The sequence below is a fragment of the Branchiostoma floridae genome, chromosome 6 (assembly GCF_000003815.2).
Source record: "Branchiostoma floridae strain S238N-H82 chromosome 6, Bfl_VNyyK, whole genome shotgun sequence".
Classification (NCBI taxonomy): Eukaryota; Metazoa; Chordata; class Leptocardii; order Amphioxiformes; family Branchiostomatidae; genus Branchiostoma; species Branchiostoma floridae.
In genome coordinates this window covers 7,114,402-7,137,748 of record NC_049984.1, presented here as the reverse complement: position 1 = coordinate 7,137,748, position 23,347 = coordinate 7,114,402, and the positions used below count along the sequence as shown (strand labels likewise).

The following is a 23,347-nucleotide window of genomic DNA, read 5'->3' as shown; positions in this document are numbered from 1 at the left end:
GGATTAGCTGGATGTGATTTAGATGGCCTAGACAGTGTTTGAAATGGCAGTGGACATACATTGTTTGAATAGCAGTAGCGCTAGTGAAGGACTAGTTTGTGATGTCGTAACTAGTTGTAATGTCTCCATCGAAGAAGACATGTGACGTGAGATGTTAAAGATATTATTTCCTCGTTTTAGTGACAAGGTGCACTCAACTCGGCACTCCTGCGAATGGAAAGAACATCCCAGATCCTTGCGGTGTGCTCCGGGGCTCCACATGTACGTTTTCCTGCGATAATGGATACAACCTTGTGGGTGATGCTGACTCCACCTGCCGAGATGATGGTTCATGGACCAGACCGGCTCCAACGTGTGACGGTATGTCTTAAATGGAATTATATCAATGGACACAAGCATCTTTCAACACTTCCATTCTAGATGGGGAGCATGGCAATTCGGCTCTATCAAAATGTTATTTTCTGTTTAAAGTTGACAACCGGCTTTCACAATGCCCCTGTTTGTGGCATATGTTGTCATATCCTTATGTCCCATCATTATGATAAAGAGTAAGATAAGTCCAAAAAGAGCCAAGTCTGTTAAATTATTTGACACATGGACCAAGTTGCAATTGGAACAAGTTCTCAACTAAAGTTTGGTCTTGGTTTACCATTTGGTACTGACAGAATGAAAGTAGCATTGCCCTGATACTTGCTCCAAAGCACTGGCATGCAATAATAAACAAATGGTGTATTTTTGCTAACAGTTGTGCGATGCTCATCATTGTCTGCACCTCCCTACACTACCATGTCTGGATGCTATGGGACCAGCTCGGAACCATATGGAAAGGTTTGTTACTTCGACTGCAACGCCGGGTACAAGAGGAAAACAGGGTCGCGGTCACGTCAGTGCAAGGCAGACGGCACTTGGTCGGGAACTGAACTTGAATGTGAAGGTACAGTCGTTACTTTTTACAACGGTACAAATAGACTACAAGTTAATTGGATGTGGGGTATTTACCTTATCAAAGGAAGAAGCTAAGATTGGCACATAAATTATGTTTGTCGATATTTGCCTGTACGTCAATGGTAATGAAACCAACGAACATTGTTTAAAACATTTGATGTCAATAACCTTGTACAACTTGTACATGTAGAAGTTTTGTGTCACATGTTTGTGTTCCCACCAGTTGTTTTCATGGAAAAGTTGAAAAAAATATTGTTACATACATAACTCATGTCAAAGTATGGTAATCATAACAAATACTGATTATGCCCATTGCTTCCTTAACATTTTAAAACTGATTTACAATACGTGACAGTATAACTCAATGTATTACCATTTAGTGGAAACCTGCCCTGGTCTGTCGATTCCACCCAATGGTGCCATCAGCCCCTCAACGTGCACTTCCGAGTCGCACTATGGTACAGTCTGCCGTCTGAGTTGTAACGTGGGGTACCAAACAAGCGGACCGACAGAACAAACCTGCAACCCTGGTGGACTCTGGTCTGATCAAGGCAAAACTACAACGTGTATAGGTATGTATATCTTTATTACTTTCATCAGGCTACTTCAGCTCATTATTGGTCTTTGAGTAACATTTGCCATCTAATGATTGATATCATTTCCATACCCAGGTTGTGTGAACCAGTCAGTATCTTCCTACAGCTTATGCAGGCATCATAAGTATGGTTTAATTAAAGTAGAAGCTGTTGGTTAAACATCGGTCAATAATGCACATTTGTAGAAACAACTTTTTAACCAGATTGACAAGATTATTCTCTAAAAGCTGTATCCTCCTAATCTTTCAGATACACAGGCACCAATGTTCAACAACTGTCCATCAGACCAGACTCTGTATGCAAGCCAAGGGGAAACATCGGTAACAACCACATGGACCGTGCCTACCGCAACGGATAACTCAGGGGATACTCCGACAGTAACTCGTGTTGAAGGAAATGGACCAGGTACTTTGGTTTTGGTTTTGTTTTGGTCTAGTACCTTTTATTCAGCTGCATCAACTGGCTTTCCTAAGTAATTATTTCCGATGTTCCAGTACACAACTGTGTGTAGGGGTTTACCTGTGGCAACTAAACTTTGAATAGACCATTTAAGTTTGTGCTGCATTCCTATTCCTTCATATTGTTAAAGAGAAGACACAAATATCAAAGTTGGTGAAGTGTAGTAAGTGCTGCAAAAGCGGGCTAATAACAACAATGCCCACATCTGGCTAGCAGGTGACTTCAACCTGCCTGATGCGACCTGGAACCCTGAAGCTAATACCACCGCTTCCAATCCATCCACTCTCACTAGCAATTACATCAGCCTTGCCAATGACTGTGGTCTGGAACAAATGGTCTGTGAACCAACTCGTACTGTGGGGCAAACTTCGAACACCCTGGATCTGTTTCTCACCACAAATTCCACCTTAGTGGAGAGAGTCAAAATCTTACCAGGTCTCAGCGATCATGACATCCCGCTGATTGATGTTCAAGTAAAGCCCCAAACATCAAACTCAAAAGATCGGCTCATATACCTGTGGAGGAAAGCTAACATCGATGCACTCCAGCAGGATATGGCAACATACAGTCGAGAGTTTGCAGACCAGGCTCAGCACAACACTGCCTCAGAAAACTGGGAGCTGTTTAAGGCAGCCGTTAGTGGTGCTGCCAATAAGCATGTCCCCAGGAAAAAAGTGAGGCCACAATCCAACAAACCTTGGATAACTCCCCAGATTCGCAAAGCTATGCGTAAGCGGTCTGAACTTTTTTCCAAGGCTAGGAGATCCAACTCCAATGAAGCCTGGGCAAAGTTCAAGAGGTGTAGGAAGGGCGTTAAGCAGAGAGTTAGGAAGGCCCATAGGGATTATGTCTCCAATTACCTGGAGTCTAACATCGAGGATAATTCCAAGGCCTTTTGGAGCTATGTCAAATCCATCAGACAAGACTCTACTGGTGCGTCCGCCCTAAGACATCAGGGGGTGCTAACATCTGACCCCAAAGAAAAGGCTGATGCACTGGGGGCCCAGTTTGAGTCAGTGTTTACCAGGGAGGATAAGACCACCGTTCCTACCCTTGGCCAACCCAAAGCTCCAACTATCCCCTCCCTTAACATCACAGTGGAGGGGGTAGCCAAACAGCTCTCCTGTCTTAACCCCAGCAAGGCCACAGGACCAGACGGATTACCACCTCGCCTCCTGAAGACCGTAGCCGAACAAATTGCGCCAATATTACAGGTCATATTCTCCCAGTCAATATCCACGGGAGATGTTCCTGAAGATTGGAGAACAGCTAACATCGCTCCAATCTTCAAAAAGGGGGACAGAACCTTGCCATCAAACTATAGGCCGGTGTCTCTGACATCGGTCTGTGGTAAAGTGCTCGAACACATCGTGCACAGCCACATGATGAAACATCTAGACGCTCATGGCATTCTGTCCCCTGCGCAACACGGCTTCAGGAAGGGTCTGTCCTGCGAGAGCCAGCTGGTGCTTACCCTCCAAGACCTGGCCAAGAACATGGACCAGAACAAACAGGTCGATGCCGCGGTGCTTGACTTTAGCAAAGCATTCGATACTGTGCCACACGAACGTCTGCTGAGCAAGCTTGAGCACTATGGTATTTCTGGCCTCCTTCAGTCTTGGCTTAGGGCCTTCCTTACGGAGAGAACCCAGAGGGTTGTCTTTGACGGTGGAACATCTAAAGCTGTCAAGGTCACCTCTGGAGTTCCGCAGGGTACTGTGTTAGGCCCTCTGCTATTCCTGCTCTACATTAATGACCTACCCGATTCCGTAGACTCACATGTTCGACTGTTTGCTGACGATTGCTTGATTTATCGAACTATCAGCAAGCCTTCTGACGCACAAGGGCTGCAGTCTGACCTCGATGCGCTAACAGAATGGCAAAATCGTTGGCTCATGTCGTTCAACCCCTCTAAATGTCACATCCTCCATATCACCCGTAAAAAGCACCCCATCATAACTCAGTACTCCCTCTGTGGAGAAGCCCTTACCGGTGTTAAGTCCCACCCCTATCTTGGAGTACAACTGTCCGACGATTTGCGGTGGGACACCCATATCAACCACGCCACTAGCAAAGCTGGTAAGGTCCTAGGAGTCATTCGGCGCAACTTGACCCATTGTCCATCTAGGGTCAAGGCCACTTGTTACAAAGCGCTGGTACGGCCTCACTTGGAATATAGTGCCATCGTCTGGGACCCGTACACCAACAAAGGGATACAGGCCGTGGAGGCCGTCCAGCGCAGGGCAGCCCGAGTGAGCCTAAATGACTACCGGCAGACTAGCAGCGTGACACAAATGCTTTCAGACCTGCAGTGGCGCCCTCTCTCCGAAAGGAGGAGGAACGCCCGCCTCACCTTTTTCTATAAAGTAGTCAACAATAATATTAACATAGACGCCAGCAATATTCTGAAGCCTGCCCAAGGGCGCACCCGGGGTAGTCACGACTTCAAATATCAACACATATTTGCACGCACCGATATCTACAAACATTCTTTTTTCCCACGCACAATTCCCGAGTGGAATGCCCTGCCTGGCACGGTTGTAAGCGCTCCCAACGTTGAGCACTTCCGTGCCAGGCAGGCGGCCTGCCCGCCCTAACCCGGGAGCCTCAGCTCCCCCCCCCTACTTTTGCCCCTCGCGGGGTCATTTGGGGGTATCCTATGCAGATGCAGAAGTGCAAACTTGTAGTCATATGTACTTACATGCCATTCATTTCAATTCTTTTGAGTATCCTATTATGCTTCTTTCGACGTAATAGTATATCCTCGTTGTTGTATGCTATCTATGTTCTTGCAGGGTCTACATTTGCCGAAGGAACACATTCTATCAAGTACACTGCTGTTGATTCTGCTGGACGTAACAACGATTGTTCATTTAGGATTACAGTGAAGGGTAAGCGTTGCTGCAACATCCAGGAGAACCTATAAAACAAATTCTCTCTACTTCTACCGTTCTACCACAATCCATCCCATATCATTGCAGTATATATTTATATCGTTATGAAGCTAGAAAGTAGAGATACTATCATGTAAACAGCTTATAATGCGTTTAAAGACAGTATACAGGTCTTTGTTCTTCGTTTCATACATTGTTTTACAGAAGTATCATTATGGGTCTGTTTCCTATCCCAAATCTGCCAGGTTAATGCACGAAATCTCATTATCTCTCCGTGATAAAAGTAATAAATGTATGATTAAACAATGCACAGGCAGATTGTTTTATACAGCACAGAATGCAAATTCAGCTTTTTCTACACTCCAAGGAAAGTGTTTGAACAATGCTTTTCCTTGCTTTTAACGTTTGCTCCTATCTTTATTTCAGTGGTATACTGTTCCGCATTGAACGCCCCCTCGAGTGGAAGAACAACATGTGACCAAAACGACAGGCGATACGGCACCACATGCCAGTTCCAGTGCAACCTGGGCTACCAACTGGTTGGGAATGACACAAGCTCCTGTGATAGAGATTCCAGAAATTCTGGATTTTGGACCTCTCCAGCGCCAAGCTGCGAAAGTATATCTATTTTTGTTCGCGTGTATAACGAAAATTAATATCAAGAGCCATAAACTAACGATGACTTTGTCAGTGGCCTTGTTTAACATGAAACGATGACTTGGTAGACATGTATTTACATGTAAACAAAGACCTCCAAGTGGACTTAACACCAGGTATCTGTCTCTTTTATAACAGTTGTTACCTGCCCCAGTCTCACCACACCTGTGCATTACACCAAGTCCGGATGCAACAAAGCACAAGAGGACTACAACACTGTCTGCACCTTCTACTGTAACAAGGGATACAGCCCAAAGGCTAGCATTAAACGCACCTGCCAGCAGAATGGAACATGGTCTGGGTCAGCGCTAACGTGCACAGGTCAGTGAGATTTGTTTACAACAATGTTAAACTAACTTTCTTCCAGCGCAAATGTATACACTGATCATATTTTCAACGACCATTGTTCTTCAGGATCAATACTGATGATGACCAACTTCCTGGCACGTTTGACCAATTGATGACGTCACGTATCCGAAAGATCACATGTTAATAGGATCACTTGTCTATAACTCTCGTAAATTTACGTTCTGAAGTGATTGGTTTTCAGTATCGATCATAAGGAAGGTGACAGTACTCACTGAAAATTCGATCCATATATACCATTGTGTTGGAAGAAAGTTTAGCATTGTACTATAACTGCAATACTGTTATACAAGATCATTTACCGACTAAAAGATGTTCATTGAAACGTCAATAACCATCACTGTCGTATAACTTACAGTCGACACGTGCACCGCATTGAGCCCAATACAACACGGCGACATCACCCCAGGCGTGTGTACATCGAACCCAGCATACAATGACGATTGCACATATTCCTGTGAGGCCGGGTATTCATTGGCAGGTTCACAAATCAACAAATGCCTCGATGGTGGCCGGTGGCAGAACAACAATTCTGTGTCCTGTCGAGGTACGTTAAATTACAGGTTCTTACCAGTTGTCCGAAAATGCTTACGTACCTACATACATAATCAAATCGTAATATAGCGTAATTTTCATAACATTTGATGGCATGTAATTAATTGCATGTAAAAGGAGGCGAATTTACTTTCGGTAAAAGCTGTACCTTGCCATATAAAAACTACTTGGTGATTATATTCAGCTGAAATAGAGCGTTAGTTTAAGTATTTAGCACTACCAAAGATATCTTAGATTGCAAAACAAATGTCTATGTCTTTTATCTGTTAGATGTCACAAAGCCAGTGTTCCATGGATGTCCAAGTGATGTCTACGTCACAGCTGATGACGGAGAAGGGAGTGTTAATGTTACATGGACTCCGCCAAATGCAACAGATTCAACTGGTAAGTACGCAGCACAAAACACCGAAATTTTGTGGTTGGGGTATCCTCCTCTGCTCAATGATACATTGTTTTGTTCTGATTTACAGTAATATTATCAAAATGCTTTTTATGTCGTATTCATTCTTCTGACATTGATATTTATCATTGATTGATTGTCTTTCACCTATTATTGCTTGAATCTGTGCTTGAGTCTGGCTGCACCAGTTTTTTTGCATCTTTGGAATATCTCAGTTGTCGATTATAATCGTTTTCAAAGAGGAAGGCCATGTATAAGCCACATACGCCCCCTTCCTTCTATTCCTTTTGTATCTATTGTTTATCATATCATACATTGAACAAACACACAAACATGCACACAAATGGCTGACGTATCAAAATTTATACTATTCGTGTATCATTTCCTCATGCTATTTTGTTCTTTGTTATCTGTTGTTACATGTTTACTTCTAATTCATACAAATTTCATCTTTTGTTCCATCAGGCATCGTCCCTACTGTTACATCTACCGGTGTGAAAACGACATTTGGTGAGGGGTCACACCATGTTACCTACACGGCCGAGGACGGCGCTGGAAACAGAGCAAAGTGCCAGTTTGCTGTTGTGGTCACAGGTAGGGCATCACTGTATGACAAATGACATACGATTCCATCAGACGTTCAAAATCATAATTGGTGACATTATATACTGAGATTTTATGATAATCAAATTACACCTATTGTAACAGCATATTGCATTTTTTACCCATGTTACGGTTCCTTGTCTCAACATGCTTTTTTTACCTGACAGTACACCGCTGTAAAATTCTCCCACCACCGGCTTTTGGACAGTTTGTGAGCACATGCAGCAATCTACGAGGAAGTAGCTGCAGTATGGAGTGTCACACACGTTATCGCCTCACCGGCTCGGCTACCAGAAGATGTGTGGTGACAAACAATGGCACAACTAGATACTGGGACGGAGTAGAGACCAAATGCGAAAGTACGTGAGAAATATTAGCATCAGCTAGAATGTAATAAAGTGATGATTACACCCTGCCAAAGACTTTTTGCAACTTTATGAAGCGCAAATTTAAATACGTAATGTGATCATCGATTTCTGCCATCAAAAGACATGGCCACGTGTCAAATGCTATCGTGTCAAATGTGTATCTTATCACAGCCAGATCGCTTCACTCACGCCGTGCTTTATTCGGCACTTGTAGGGTACCGTAGAAAAACTCGATCAGAAGGGCTAATTATCCCTTATACTCCTGTCACATTTGGCGAAAATCGATCGCTTATAATATCAACTTTATTGCACAACAATTGTACAAGGTACAAAGTATGGCTTACATGTGACAGGGATGGTTTTCAGGTGAAAAATACGCGCAACCCTCTGTCGATCTTAAATATGGCCGATCTTCCATCGATACGCCTGAAGATCGTGGATAATATGACAGGGATATAAGGAAGTGAATCATTAAGTGAATTCTACATTTGGATGTCTGGTGTCAGTTTTCAGATGCAGCCCTCTGTCCAAACCTTCTCATGGGACCATCACCCCAACAAGTTGCACCGTTCAGTCTGTAGCCGAGACACAGTGCACCTACCACTGCCTGCCTGGCTTCGAACTGCAAAATGGCATCAAAGCTACGGAATGCAACGCAACAGGCCACTGGTCCCCTGGTGTGTCTTCTACACCTACATGCAGAGGTACGTAACGTTACCGTCCATTCATGATGTTAGGGAAAGGCAACAGCAGCATCTTCTTCACACCATATATCTTGCTTGAGAGAATATTTCTACCAACAAAGTAACTTTGCAAATTGAACATTGTGCACAATGCTTCCAGAATTAAATCATCATCATAATTCGCCATGCTTGACGTTTACATACGACGGGGTTATACCTCCCCTTACGGAGTGAGATGCCCTTTTGCTAGCTAAATGCAAGACCCGGATACGCCAGATCTCCTGTCCAAAATTTAAGCGCTTGCCAACACCAAAAATCTATCTAGCGCCTGCAATATCTAGCTGTTAGATTTCTAAACGTTTATTTTGGGAGCTTGAGTGAAATTATGTATTCCAGATGTTCAGCAACCAGTCTTCACCAGCTGTCCAAATGACGTGTACCTAGAACCAGCTTCAGGTTCAGGAACTGTACTTGTAAACTGGGACAAACCAAGAGCTACAGACAACACCGCAGTAACCATTACTGTGTCACCAAGCGGTACGGAGCCACCATCCGTTTTCTCTATTGGGACGCATGATGTCACTTACACTGCAACAGATTCAGCTGGGCTGACAGCAACATGCACCTTCAGTGTCACCATCAGAGGTATGCCTCTGTAACTGTTTTAGGTTAGCTATGGAGTAACATTACAGTCTAGGTTCTCTTTTTAACTTTTGTCAGATGGCACAAACTAGTGCCATGATAAAATAGATTGAAGAATGTAAGCATATTAATCAGCCTCTTTATACAAACGACAAAATGCAATGGAAATGACATCATCACCACTCAGAACCTTGTTCCTGACTATTCAAGCTTCTTCAACGTATCTGGTTGTCTTTACAGACAATGAGAAACCAATCATAACGTGCCCAAATGATATCGAAGAACCAACTCGTAGCACACCTCATGTTGTCGACTGGACTGTTCCAGTAGCAACCGTAAGTATATGACTTCATCAACAGTCTATCAAGCGGTTTACATGTGCGACATGATTCAATTCATAACGTAGCTTACTAACCTTCCTTTTCGCCTCAATACTATATAACGCATTGGAGGCGATATCTTGTACAAAGCAATAGCATGAAATAATTCTATGTTAGTTCTCCCTTAAACTTGGAATTACACCAATGATGAAGCTATCCCTTTTATATGTTATGTGTCAAATTACATTATATCATACATGGCAACAGATTCCGAACCAGTAAGTGATGATGACTAGCTCTAATGAACACCTGTATTTCTCATTTACTCTTTTTAATGAACGTGTCCTGAATTTGTGAACTTGAATGTTTATTCATTTCAGGACAATTCAGGCGTAGCACCAGCTGTCACATCATTAAGTAAAAACCCTGGCGACACTTTCGACTTCGGACCAGAGCCCATCACATACGAAGCGATTGATGGATCTGGAAACCGTGCAACTTGTACTTTCAGGGTGACGGTAAAATGTAGGTATTTGGCTGATATTGTAGGCTAATAAGTTATTATGATTTGGCTGATATTGTAGGCTATTCTACAAGCCATTATGATGCATTACTTAATTACACAGCTCTTATGCACCCTTCGGACACTCTGCTCAACTATTGATATTCAGAATAGATTCAGGACATGTGTGAACCGCATTCAAACTACTTCCAAACCGTTTTACATTTTCAGTACACGACTGTTCTTCGCTAAATGCACCAGCCAATGGCGCTCTTGCGTGCGGGTCTTGGTTCTTTGGGACGTATTGCGATCCAAACTGTGAGGAAAACAGTGACTTTCCAGCGGGGTACACGCCGTCTACGTACTACTGTGATCCTTCAGGGATATGGGTCACAGGTACCGGGTTGAATGCTCTTCCTGGGAGAGTACCAATACCGGACTGTAGTGGTATGTTACTTGTCGTTTTGTTGTGCATCTCATCAGCTATGTACGAGAATGCTGAGGCTTAATCTACTTTGCATGCGGTAGCTTACCGTTATGTTAAGTTCCAGTCTGTTTGGGTCACGGACGTGTCAAAGTATGCACGTCTTGATGATGCCCATGTATAACACCAATGAATTTTTGTTACATCGATATCGCTATCCATAGAATGATACAAAGAAAACAACATGTAAAAATGGCTAAAGCAATACACTGTGTGTAGCTTGCAGTAATTTGTAACATTAGCAAGTTACTATCGTTCGTATCTGTACTACCAAATGCAGAACTTCAAAGACCAGTCCACTGCTGGCAATTGAAGTTGCAGCTACGAATCTGTATTAAACTTTTAAAATAGCAATTTCAGACAAGAAGAACATATGTCCTCGATATTGGGAAAGAAATAACTCTGGACCTTTCACCTTTTACAGTCTCATCATCGCCAAATGCGATAAAGCAAGGCACCATCAACTTCTACTACAATGGGGACTGTAGTGACCCTGTTGTACGGCAACAAATCAAAGACAACTTTATCCTTGTGATCACCACAGAGTACACACTAGCGTGTAGATATGCTGTCCTGACAGATCCTGCAAGTGGAGGTTGCAGCATTGACAATGTGTTTGTAAGTATTTGTGGGGTTCTTGCTGTGAGTAGTACGTCTGTCACTACGACGAAAATACTTTATGACCCAGTAGATGCTATTGCTGACAATTTATCTTTAAAATAGGTTGTCTGAAACTTTTAATTTTACAATGGTGTTATTGGTATTCCTTTCTTTAAATTTACAGGTGACGTGCGGAACACGGTCAAAACGCTCCCTTTGGCAATATCTGTCGAGGATGGTACGGCAGGCACCTGATGATGAAATAGGCCTTGACTTCACCCTCACTGTCGCTCCTGGAAACGCAACCATCAATGAGACAACTTCTGATTCGGTGGAATCTGCACTGGCTACAATGGATAGTGTCTTTGAAGGTCTGAAGAATGCTACTGACACAGGAGAACTACAGCTGGAAGTGGACGGAGAAGCGTTGGGAGCTGTTCCCAGTTCGTTACAGGAGAGCGAGGTTGTGCTTCAGTGTCCAACGGGAATGGCATGGAACAATGACACTCAAAAATGCGGTAAAGATATTTTACCACTATATCATTTCAAGTTTTTGCATTGATAAATAAGTACACATTAATATTATTATTACTACCAATATCACTTTAATTCCAATTCCAATACCTCAAATAATCTCTAATCACAAGGTAACGTGTTTGGGGTCTTCGTTGTTGATTTTTCTTACAATCAGATTGTATATTTCAGTCGGCTGCCCAGCGGGCTTCTACTTCAATGAAGGCAACAACACATGTGTGGACTGCCCTTTTCACTCATACCAAGACCAACACAACCAGCTGTCCTGCAAGCCGTGCCCAGCTGGGACATGGACGGAAGATATAGGAAGCAGAAACGACACCTACTGTAAAGGTGATATCCTTAATCATTTTATTGTTCAAGTGTAATATTCTGTCAACGGGGGTGGAAACATGACATGGAAAAAGGATACTACAAAAACCCTTGTCTAACATTGCTAATTTGCTTTGATAACATTCAGTTATTATTCATATACTGCAAGCAGAAGAAACGTCATTTGAATTGATTTTGTTAAAACTAATAGTACTTTGGAAATGTGCATGTTTGCTAATAAACATATGTGTATTTACAATTACATGCTGTGTAAGATAAAAGTTTGCACGTTGTGACTTCAGATAATCTTGTTATTCCATGGTGCAGAGATGTGCCAGGCAGGATGGTACTCCTCCACAGGACTCCAACCCTGTACAGAGTGCTCTCTGGGAACCTACCAGCCAAATAAGGGCAACACATCCTGCATCTCCTGTCCATCGTCACAAACTACCAACGCCACAGCTGCGACGTCTGCGGACTTTTGTTTTGGTTGATATTTTTCTTTAATATCACCATCAGCCTTTTGTCGTTTCATTTCTTACGCCTGATTGATAAAAAAATTGAGTGACGCAAATTCATTCCTAGAGATTTTTCATACTTCTTTCTTGTTTGGTGACTATGTCTGGTCTGAGCACTGAAGTAGGTTGGCAGGACTATATGTAGTATCTACCAAATGTTGAATTAACATTTGGTGGAAACTCAGCAGTTGCTCTCATACCAGGTCAATGACATACTTTAAGCATATAAAGTCAATTCCAGATCGGTGCCAAGCCGGATATTTCTCCCCGAATGGCCTGGCACCCTGCACACCGTGTGAACAAGGGGAGTACCAGTCTGCACAGCAGAGTACATCCTGTCTGCAGTGTCCACTGGGTTACACTACCGCGTCAGTAGCTTCAGACAGCAGTGCAGACTGTTTCAGTAAGCTATCTTTAACGACTACTGGCATATCTAATGTTGCGTTTAGAACCAGAAATACTTTGATGTTTATCATTATAATTCTTTACATCAAAGCGTCTGTTGCTTTCAATTCTGGCTTTGATGAACAGGTCAAGACTATACTCAACATACTGTGGTGTAATACATCAAAAATCAAACTTGCATTATAATGAGGCAAATCCCATATAATGGATTTTATCGTTTTAGCTTAATTTCATGATGTTCAAGCCGACGGTGTATGTAATTTAAATAGAACTGCTTCATACAATGTTAATATTTGATTATTAGTAGCTAATATAAAAATGTGTCATCCAACAGATATCGATGGCTGTGCATCTTCCCCCTGCGTCAACAGCGGTACCTGCTCCGACAGAATCAACGCGTACTTGTGTCAGTGCCTGGACGGATTTTTGGGTACGTTATGTGCTAATGCCTGTCAACATTGATCCACATCAGAAACTCTATTACTTAACAGTAACTATCAATAGTTATTTTCTCTCGGCCTATTTCTTTTAACACGGCATGCAGAAATATCATTACTATAATCGGTCTATTGTTCCTCCACAGGAGACAACTGTGAGATTGACATCGATGAGTGCTCGTCTAGTCCCTGTGTGAATGGTACCTGTACAGACGGGATAGACGGTTACACCTGCGTCTGCACCCCCGGATTCACGGGAGAGGACTGCTCAACAGACATTGATGACTGTGAAGTGAACCCCTGTTCCAACGGGGCAGAATGCATCGATGGAGTGAATTTGTTCAGGTAAATCCGAACTTGTACTGTAAGCAATACTTGTGTCTGATATAATAAAAGTGAATTGTCAATCTAACCGTATATTATATACCAAAGTATACCCCAATGGCATTCTTTTCATTTTAAGGGGTGTGCTAAGATTTTACTCCAAAGAGTTGCCCGAAATCATAATGATGCTACGAAACAAGCCTTTCTTCGGAACGTGGCCAACTCTGTCAAGATAACCGTAACTTCAATGGACTATTAACATAGATGGAAATATATTTCCATAGGTGCAATTGTCTAAGTGGCTACAGTGGCGTTTTGTGCGACATTGAAATCGACGAATGTGAGCCTCGTCCGTGTGCAAACAACGCAACCTGCACCGACCTGGTGGCCAGCTATGTTTGTAACTGCAATGCTGGATATACAGGTACAGACATACATGTGAGATAGTGTCTATCGGTAGAATAGTATATACTTCTAAATCTGCTCCCATAACGTATTGAATTTCCTGTATATCTACTATGTCATATATAGAGGCTTGACAGTAGAAATGCGAATTCACAGTTTTTTTAATACTTCCTTTTACAGGAACACATTGCGAGGAGAACATCGATGACTGTGACGTATCACCCTGTGCAAATAGTGGAACATGCGCGGACGGTATCAACTCGTACACATGCCTTTGTAACGAAGGCTTCACGGGTGATGACTGCGAAGTCAATGTCGATGACTGCGCATCTACACCATGTGCTAACAATGGCACATGTGTAGATGCAGTGGCAGCTTACCTGTGCGAATGTGTATCGGGATACGCGGGTACAAACTGCACTGAAGATTTCGACGAGTGCTCGTCGTCTCCATGTCAGAACGGCGGGACATGCAAGGACATGTTTGACTCGTACACATGCACCTGCAACCAAGGCTATACAGGAGTCAACTGTGAGGCAGAGATGGATCATTGTGCCACCTCACCCTGCTCCAACGGTGCAACCTGCATAGACAAACACTTGGACTTTGAGTGTCAGTGTGGTCCAGGATACGAAGGTGTAAGCTGTGAAACAGAAATCAATGAGTGTGCCTCCAGCCCGTGTGTGAACAATGGCACCTGTTATGACCAGGTCGATGGCTACATCTGTCTCTGCATGGACGAATACACAGGTTAGAAAATTGTGAAGATATCTAAAGTAAACTGTCGGTCGTAGAAATGCTTGTGAGCTATCAATAGGTTATGATAGGAAGCAACTGATACTGTTTGTGCTGAATCGTAATTCCAATGTGCATGAAGGTACTATACAAACCACTGTATTCTATTATTCATATCATTATATATACATGTACTCACACACACATCTGTATCTATAGTTGCTAATTACATGATCTAAACAACATGTTATGCTTACAGTGAAGATAACACATTGCCGCGTTCACTATTTATTCTACAGGAACAAATTGCGAGTCCATGTTTAGCCCATGCGAGTCTACTCCCTGTCACAACGGAGCAACCTGCACTGATAAGTACCCGGACTATGAATGCATCTGCCCGACTGGCTATGGTGGTTCAACCTGTAGTATCAACCTACCAGAATGTGCATCCAACCCTTGTAACAATGGTGGCACATGTGTCGACGGGATCGGCAACTTCTCTTGCAGGTACGAATTCTATACTCCAACATCATGACAACTATTATTAGGAAACACCTTGTCTTGTGAGCTATCAATAGTGCTTCACTTGAGTATTCTGAAAATGAGTGGTGAAACCAAGGGCAAGCAGTAAAATGATGTCTACGAGACGATCAAAATTAAGAAGTTTAGGGGCTGATTTGTCTTTTTTGTCAGATTCAAATGTTTTAATATTTTACTTTCTCAGCTGCCTGTCTGGTTTCGAAGGCGAACTTTGCGAGGCCCAGATCAATGAGTGTGAGAGGTCTGGCTGTGAAAATGGCGGAAGGTGTACGGACACATACGGTGGGTTCAATTGCGACTGTCCACCGGGCTACAACGGAACGCGCTGTGAAGTCAACATAGACGATTGTGCAACGCACGGTTGCACAAATGGTTCTGAATGTGTTGATGGGATTGCAACATACACCTGTAATTGCTTGTCAGGTAGGTTAGATCTTGTCAAACAAATAGTCCCATATTGGTTGATTATAAATATCAATATACCGGTAAATATCAAAGTACCAGAATTACATTCGCATAACTTCTGATAACCACAGATTAATAACGGGTATCAAACGACGGCATTTGAAGAATGATCTGATGAGATCAAGGGCATCAAGGAATCACAATAGTGAAATGCTCACTGTCGGTAAATACATAAAGAATTCGAATTCAAGTGGGAACATCTACCTGAAGCCTTATTGTTCTGTAAAACTTATATCATCACCCATCAATATTCAAACTGGTATTTTGCTTTCGCTTCAGGCTATACCGGCCCAACATGTTCTGAGGATGTAGATGAGTGTTCCTCCAACCCGTGTCTGAACGCCCTGAACTGCAACAATCTCGTCGATGACTACATGTGCGAGTGCCAAGATGGCTTCACGGGGAAGAACTGTGAGATCAACATTGACGACTGTGAGAACGTCACCTGTCTCAATGATGGAGGGTGTGTGGATGGAGTAGCCGGTTTCATCTGCAACTGTCCTGATGGGTTCAGTGGTGGGGTTTGTGAGATCGACGTGGATGAGTGCGCCTCAGGTATGTATCGTGATCTTACATTGTGTAAGTCTCAAAACTGTATCTTTGATGTCTTTACATAATGATGCATGTAAGTCTTATCAGATCTACATCATTCATTCATTCATATGTGCATGCATTAATTTGGAATCCTTTTTTTTTCTTTTGAGATGGGTAAAAGATGTTATCTCAGTGTTACATTGTACTAACTGCATCGAGATGTGCCACTCGGCATCTGAAATCTATCTACTGTATGATACACACACACATCATAATTTGTTTAAGCCCATGTAACAAGATATAGGAACAGTGCTATATGCATTTCTCGCCAAATGATTAATGAATACATAATACTTCTTAGTAACTATCACAGGTCATCTCAATGTGTAACTGTTATCGTGCTGTGTCCAACAGACCCTTGTCAGTCCTCTGGAACCTGTATGGATGACGTTAACAGCTACAGCTGCCAGTGCCAGACTGGATATGCCGGAACCAATTGTGAGCTGGACATTGATGAATGTATCAATTCACCGTGCCAGAATGCAGCCCCTTGCACCAACACACACGGGGATTACAGGTAAAGTGTTGTCTGTGATTAGCTAATTGATCTAACAATTAGCATAACATACACGCTTTACTCCAAACCTCCCCTTGTATTAACGATTCGCTATGTATGTACGTACAAGTATTACATTAAAATCCTTTGTCTGTGTCTTAAACATCGATAGCTTTCCTAGTGATGTTTAATCAAACCGGTTACATGTACATACCGCATTTATTTGATCACCCTTAGTTAGACGTAAAAGATTTTTGAAGCGTAGTAAATAACGTTATGCTTTGTATTTGCATGTGCAGCTGTGCTTGTCTCTCTGGGTACGAGGGGAAGGACTGTGACGTGAATACTGATGACTGTCAGGGACATGCCTGCCAGAATAACGGCACCTGTGTGGACCAGCTCAATAACTACACATGCCTATGTGCAGCAGGGTTTACAGGTGATTTGCCATCATCTCATACATGTATCTTATGGTCACATTTACTTCTTAAAAATGACAAACGTATATGTTAAACACAATAGCAACGTTTGGATGCTAACGTCAACTTACAAAATATAATCTGCACTAGCTTTCTGTTTCCACGGTCGATTACAATGCATTGGTATCACAGCAGCAACATTTTATAGTTTTATTGTAGTACATCAAGATGTAAGCTAGAGAACTTAAAGTAAATATTTCTTGCTAAAAGGTGACCGATGTGAATCTGATGTTGATGACTGTGACTTCAATTCCTGTCAAAACGGAGGAACATGTGTGGACGGCCTCAACAGTGTCACTTGTCAATGTGCTCCCGGATACCACGGTAAGCATTTGCAATCTAATAGTTATTTCGTCAGGATAATGTAATACAATAATCGACAAATACCTCTAAGACATTTCTCTCTGTAAGAACAAACACGTGCCCAACCTGTACATAAACAACACTTCCAACATTACTATCAGTTTACTGGATAGAGAGGGATAAGTTTAACTTAGCCATCTCATCCATAGCCAGCCCGGCATAAAACACGTGATACAGAAAAGGTAGAACATCCTCACTATTCATCTTGTTCTTCAACGCGTTCCATTCTTTTTCGTTTGCTTATATTTCTTGCAACCATACAATGATGTACTATCTATTCCTATCAGGTGACTTCTGTGAGACAGAGACCGATGATTGCGCAGCCCTCCCCTGTCAAAACGACGGCAGCTGTACAGACATCGGCAGTGACTATCGGTGTGACTGCATGATGGGTTTCAATGGGAAGGACTGTGAAATGAACATTGATGACTGTGTCGGACACATGTGCAGGAACGGAGCTGATTGCAAAGATGGAGTCGGAAGCTACACCTGTACGTGCAGACCATCGTTTACTGGAACCTATTGTGAGACAGGTAATTATACTGCTAAGCTATAATTGTTGCATCCTACGTTTTGACTTTCAAAAAAGAAAAGGTTAAAGGTAACTATATATATATATATATATATATATATATATATACATTTCCTTTTTTCTTATAGTGTTTTCGCTATTTTGGCAACTTAGAGCTTCATTGTGATGACATTGTACAAAGATTTTAACAAGGGAACACTTTTGAACTAAATGTCTCTTGTCTCTTTTACTTTAAGAGCTGTCGTCAGACTTTGACCTGGTCTTCGACGGTAGCGTGGATGGGTACAGTTCAGCCAGCTACAACATTCCTGACATGACTGCTGTAACGGTGTCCTTTTGGATGCAGACCACTGACCGTAGAAACTACGGTACCGCGTTCTCATATGCCCTGGTAAGATGATGATAACTTAAATAAAGATGTAATACTTTCAACAACATATGATAACTTCTATAATTAACAACAGTTATAAGATGTATGGCATAGTACACATTTTTGTTTGTGTTTCTATACTGTATGCAGCAGCTAGGAGAATGCACAGAATATGGCTGGCAAGACACGTCCACATCCATACATCTCTAGAAATGGTTGATTTTTGATTTATGCACTTTCACTATCTGAATATAAAATCTTATAACTTTACATAGATATATGGAGCCTTTTGTGGACTTTTTCTATTACACAGTGTGCTTTGAGTACACGCATAAACATATCCTTACGTCTCACGACTTTCTAGAGTGAAGAAGTTGGGAATGACAACGCCATGACGGTATCTGACTACACCGCCTTCACGGTCTATGTCAATGGCGAGGCAGCCTACAGCACGCATGGAATCCAGGACGACAACTGGCACCACATCGCTGTGACATGGGCAAACAGTTCTGGCCAGTGGAAGCTATTCGATAATGGAATCCTTGTCGATGAAGGCAGTGGACTTGGCATTGGCAATACTATATCAGGCAAGTAGTGAGTAAGTTGAGTCATGACAATAACGTATAACGAACTCTGCATATGATCAAGTTTTTAATATGATTTCAGGACAAGCATTGCACGATATACGTGATGCTAAATATTGTGTGACAGTACTTGAGGTCTATAATGGTCCATGAGGTCTGTGAATCTATAGTGACAAGATGTGTATCAATCAACAGCTAATCATATGATGATGACATCCACTTTAGGTGGTGGTCTAGCTGCTGTTGGTCAGGAGCAGGACTACCTCGGAGGTGGTTTCACCCCGGATGAGGCCTTCATTGGTTCCCTACATGGACTGAACTGGTGGAGCCGGGAGTTGTCTGACAGTGAGATCACGGACCTGGCAATGAGCTGTAACCACTCCCTGCGTGGTGACGTCATGACCTGGGCAGACTTTCTACTGAACGTGGAAGGAAACACCAATGCAACGGCCCAGTCAGTGTGCGATGGTATGATTCTGTTCTATAACTGCCGTTTCATAATGGTGGGTTGAAATGCATTCCGGGGTGCATGCTGTTCATAATGATGTGTCTTAAGTTTTGAACAAAAGACGCTCGATGATCAATGCTAGATAGGTCTACTTCATAATCAGTCAATACCAGCACATCACACTAAAATGTAACCAAAATAATTTATCAAATGATATCAAACACCGAAAATCCCCGAAATATCGTAAGTCCTTGAGTTTTTCTGCTGTCTGTGTCTCTGTGCAAATGTTACCATGGCTTGTTAACTTCACTGCATGAGCATTGGATCATTTCAGATACGAAAGAATGCCTTTCATCGCCATGTGAAAACAACGCCACCTGCACGGACTACCTCGGGGGATACCGATGCACCTGTCTTGCTGGGTTCACTGGTGTCCACTGCGAAGTCAACATCGATGAGTGCATCGAGACGACATGTGACAACGGAGGAACGTGTGTTGATCTGGTGAACGACTTCTTCTGCTCCTGCCCACCTGCCTACCACGGCAAGAACTGTGAGCTGGACGTCACCACCTGCAGCCCGGACCCGTGTGAGCACGGAGGCAACTGCACCGACTCTGGAGGGGGCACATACTCCTGTTCGTGCAGGTAGATCTAACGGCTCAAGACCCTTAGTTCATGTATAGATTGCTAAATATTTGACTGATCTAAAAAATACAGGTAATGAGGACTATATATATGTGTAATAGAGTTACAAGACTTGCTGACCTAAGGCCAAAATAGCTTGTACAAGTAGGTTGTTCCGCATCATGTACTCGTCGTATAGAGTATGCAAAAATGTGTTAGCTCTAATGTCACTGGTTTATGTTAAACAGCCCAGGGTACTCTGGAAATGACTGTGAAGTGGACGTTGACGAATGCTCTTCAGGCCCTTGCACCAATGGTGGCACCTGTGTCGACATGGTCAACGATTACTACTGTGACTGTCCTAACGGCTTCTTCGGACAGAACTGTGATGGAGAAGTGGACTACTGTGATCCCAACCTTTGTCAACATGGCGGGACCTGCCAACCAATCACCGATGATTACAAGTAAGTATTCTTAGACATCATCTTTATTTCTGTTCAGGTTATCATGTATTTATCATGTTATCAATTAGCTATTAATTACAACCCATTATGAATCGTAAAATCATTACATACACTAGATAACAGCTAGTGTAAATCTTTTGTCCCAGTTGCACCTGCTCTACAGGTTACATGGGCTACAACTGCGAGATCGACATTGACGAGTGTGAAGGAGTCGAGTGCATGAACAACGGCACATGTGAGGACGGGATAGCATCCTACACCTGTGCGTGTGTGGACGGCTTCACCGGTACACACTGTGGTACGAACATCGACGAGTGCCAGGGCAACCCGTGTGAAAATGGCGGCACCTGCGTTGATGGTGTTGCGGCCTACACATGCAACTGTCCAACTAAATTCACAGGTGAAGTCACTATTATACAAAGTAACAAAAAATGATTAATTGAATGATGAATACTTGTGTGTATGATGGTCTCTCTAGAACATCAAGTATGTACCAACTGGTATATGATATAGTATTATGTGACATTGGTTTCATCAATTAGAAAAGACCCCAAGGAAGACAATTATTCAATCCCAGTGTTTAGGCATAGATCGACTACAGATCGACTCATATTCCTCTTTTTAATAAACAGGTGACAGATGCCAGTTGGTGATTCTCCCCATCCTCCCTCAGACAACGGAGGCTTACAGCTCCACGGGGCAGACACCAACGCCGTCGCCCGATACATCAGATACCGGCGGAATATCTGAACAGAATTCCATCCCGATCATTGCAGGGTCCGTCGCAGGTGGTGCCATAGTTGTCCTAATTGTGGCCGGTTTGGGCTGGGTCTTCTTCAAATCCCCCACCGCAGCGTAAGTTGACGAAAAAAGTGTTCACGTTTTTTCTGTTCCAAACATTTATGGAAGAGTTACGATTCATGCCTTAATTTTTTAACAATTTACCTACAATGTCCATGATAACGGCGCATATCTATAAACTGATTGGCACCAAAATGCCAAATCTCATTAATTCTACTAATTTTGTTGTTTCTTTCTTTCTTTGCACGTATATGTAGGTCAAAGATCACAGGTCTGAAGTATGTGAGACCTCCAACCCCTAAAGTTGGCGTGGTAGATGACGCGATGGTTCTCTTCTCACTTTCAACAAGTGACCGTGCCTATGTCCCTGTTCGCGCCAAGGAAAACCCGTGCATCATCGTGGAGGACTTGACTTAAAAAGCAATAGGCAGCGTTCTTGATACAAACACGAATTTGCTACTGTAACATCAATTTGCATACCGCATGGAAAAATGTTGTCTGTGATTGATAAAAGGAATACCTACAACATTTCTTACTCCTGTATATTTTACCCGCTGGTATCAAAATATAATCCTATAATCTGGATTGTGTGCTTTTTTTTTCAAATGTTGGTGTTGAGTAGCTGTACATTGTTAGATTTTTTAGGACAACGATGTACATATGTGGTACCGGTAATCCATGTATCCTTCAATATATTCCTTGGACGGACGAGTACTGCTTTCTAGTACAGCAATTCACTTCGTCCTCAGCTTCTAAAAACGGTTTCCAGGGAGTTGCTCAAGCTTTCAATCCAGGGCAACATATATCGTCACTTACGGCTAAACCTTGAGACATGTGAATGCTGTGGATTTCATATGGTTTGACCCTTTTGTTAATTCCATGTAGAAAAGAGTGATTTGCTTCTTGTAAGAATAGTCCAGAGGCAGAGTGATATATATATATATGTGTGTGTGAACTAATAGCATAATTTGGTGTGATTTCAGGTTACTTTCGTGTTTCTTCGTGTTTTGCTTGTTATTTGTAGATATTGTAGTATATAGCTGGAATGTCATAAATGATACCTATACTGATAATTCATGTAATAGCTGCACACCTGCATGTTGGCCTATAACTCACTCATCGCCAAGTTGTAGTACTTATTTTACAGTCTGATGGAATAAATGTGTGAGACAAAAATTCCAATAAATATGTTTGTGGTCTGAGTTCATAGCCAATCTTAAGTAAGTAAAAATTAGCTAATAACGAGTCAAATAGCATACAATGGGAAGAGCCATCCCCTTGTTAATTGTCACACAAAATACAGTATTTGGGAAGTCTATATGTTGTTTTCGGTAGTATCAAAAACAAGTAATATCGACATCATTATCAATGCACTAAAAAGTACATGTATGTGCTGTCTTCTATCACTTCCTTACTATAGATCATATTACATTACCTTGTATTCACCTGCAAGAACTGTAGTAAACCATGGTGCAAAACCACCATACATCACACGTCAATACAAATTACAAGTGTGTACCATTAATAACAATGAACGCTTACTTACTGTTTAATATGTACTGCATTTTCATGAGGTTTCAATAGCTACCAACTGTCCAAATTATGGCAAACAATACAATGCAAATCTTGTCTCATCATACCTTTTAAGTGCCCTTTTTGTATTTTTATTATCAGAAAAAAAGTGTCCGTTTATTAGAAGATTGTTCTTCAGGCAATGGCTTAGAAAGAAACATCAACAAAGCTAAAAGGAAGTGCTATCAAACTGGTAATATTGAACTTCCTTAAAAATGTTGCAAACGAGAAGCTTTTAACTGTCCTGGTACAGTGACTCAAACCTCAAG

The 23,347-nt window shown here is 42.3% G+C and overlaps 1 protein-coding gene across 1 annotated transcript; it reads left to right on the top strand.

Annotated features, from left to right (window-relative positions):
• The first annotated feature begins 266 nt into the window (after positions 1 to 266).
• LOC118417562 (neurogenic locus notch homolog protein 1-like) lies at positions 267 to 22,488 on the top strand. The gene is made up of 37 exons (XM_035823156.1): positions 267 to 360; positions 746 to 934; positions 1,326 to 1,517; positions 1,791 to 1,946; positions 4,796 to 4,891; positions 5,321 to 5,512; positions 5,690 to 5,872; positions 6,743 to 6,856; positions 7,338 to 7,466; positions 7,643 to 7,834; positions 8,350 to 8,547; positions 8,923 to 9,171; positions 10,222 to 10,386; positions 10,899 to 11,092; positions 11,259 to 11,592; positions 11,780 to 11,941; positions 12,248 to 12,409; positions 12,680 to 12,841; positions 13,178 to 13,273; positions 13,427 to 13,625; positions 13,889 to 14,028; positions 14,190 to 14,759; positions 15,044 to 15,251; positions 15,469 to 15,707; positions 16,029 to 16,304; positions 16,698 to 16,860; positions 17,139 to 17,278; positions 17,529 to 17,642; positions 17,969 to 18,214; positions 18,450 to 18,604; positions 18,948 to 19,170; positions 19,393 to 19,635; positions 19,950 to 20,262; positions 20,490 to 20,705; positions 20,852 to 21,105; positions 21,338 to 21,560; positions 21,764 to 22,488. The coding sequence occupies exons 2-37, from the start codon at positions 787 to 789 to the stop codon at positions 21,921 to 21,923; spliced, it is 7,206 nt and encodes a 2,401-aa protein (XP_035679049.1). The 5' UTR covers positions 267 to 360; positions 746 to 786; the 3' UTR covers positions 21,924 to 22,488.
• The last annotated feature ends 859 nt before the right edge of the window (positions 22,489 to 23,347 follow it).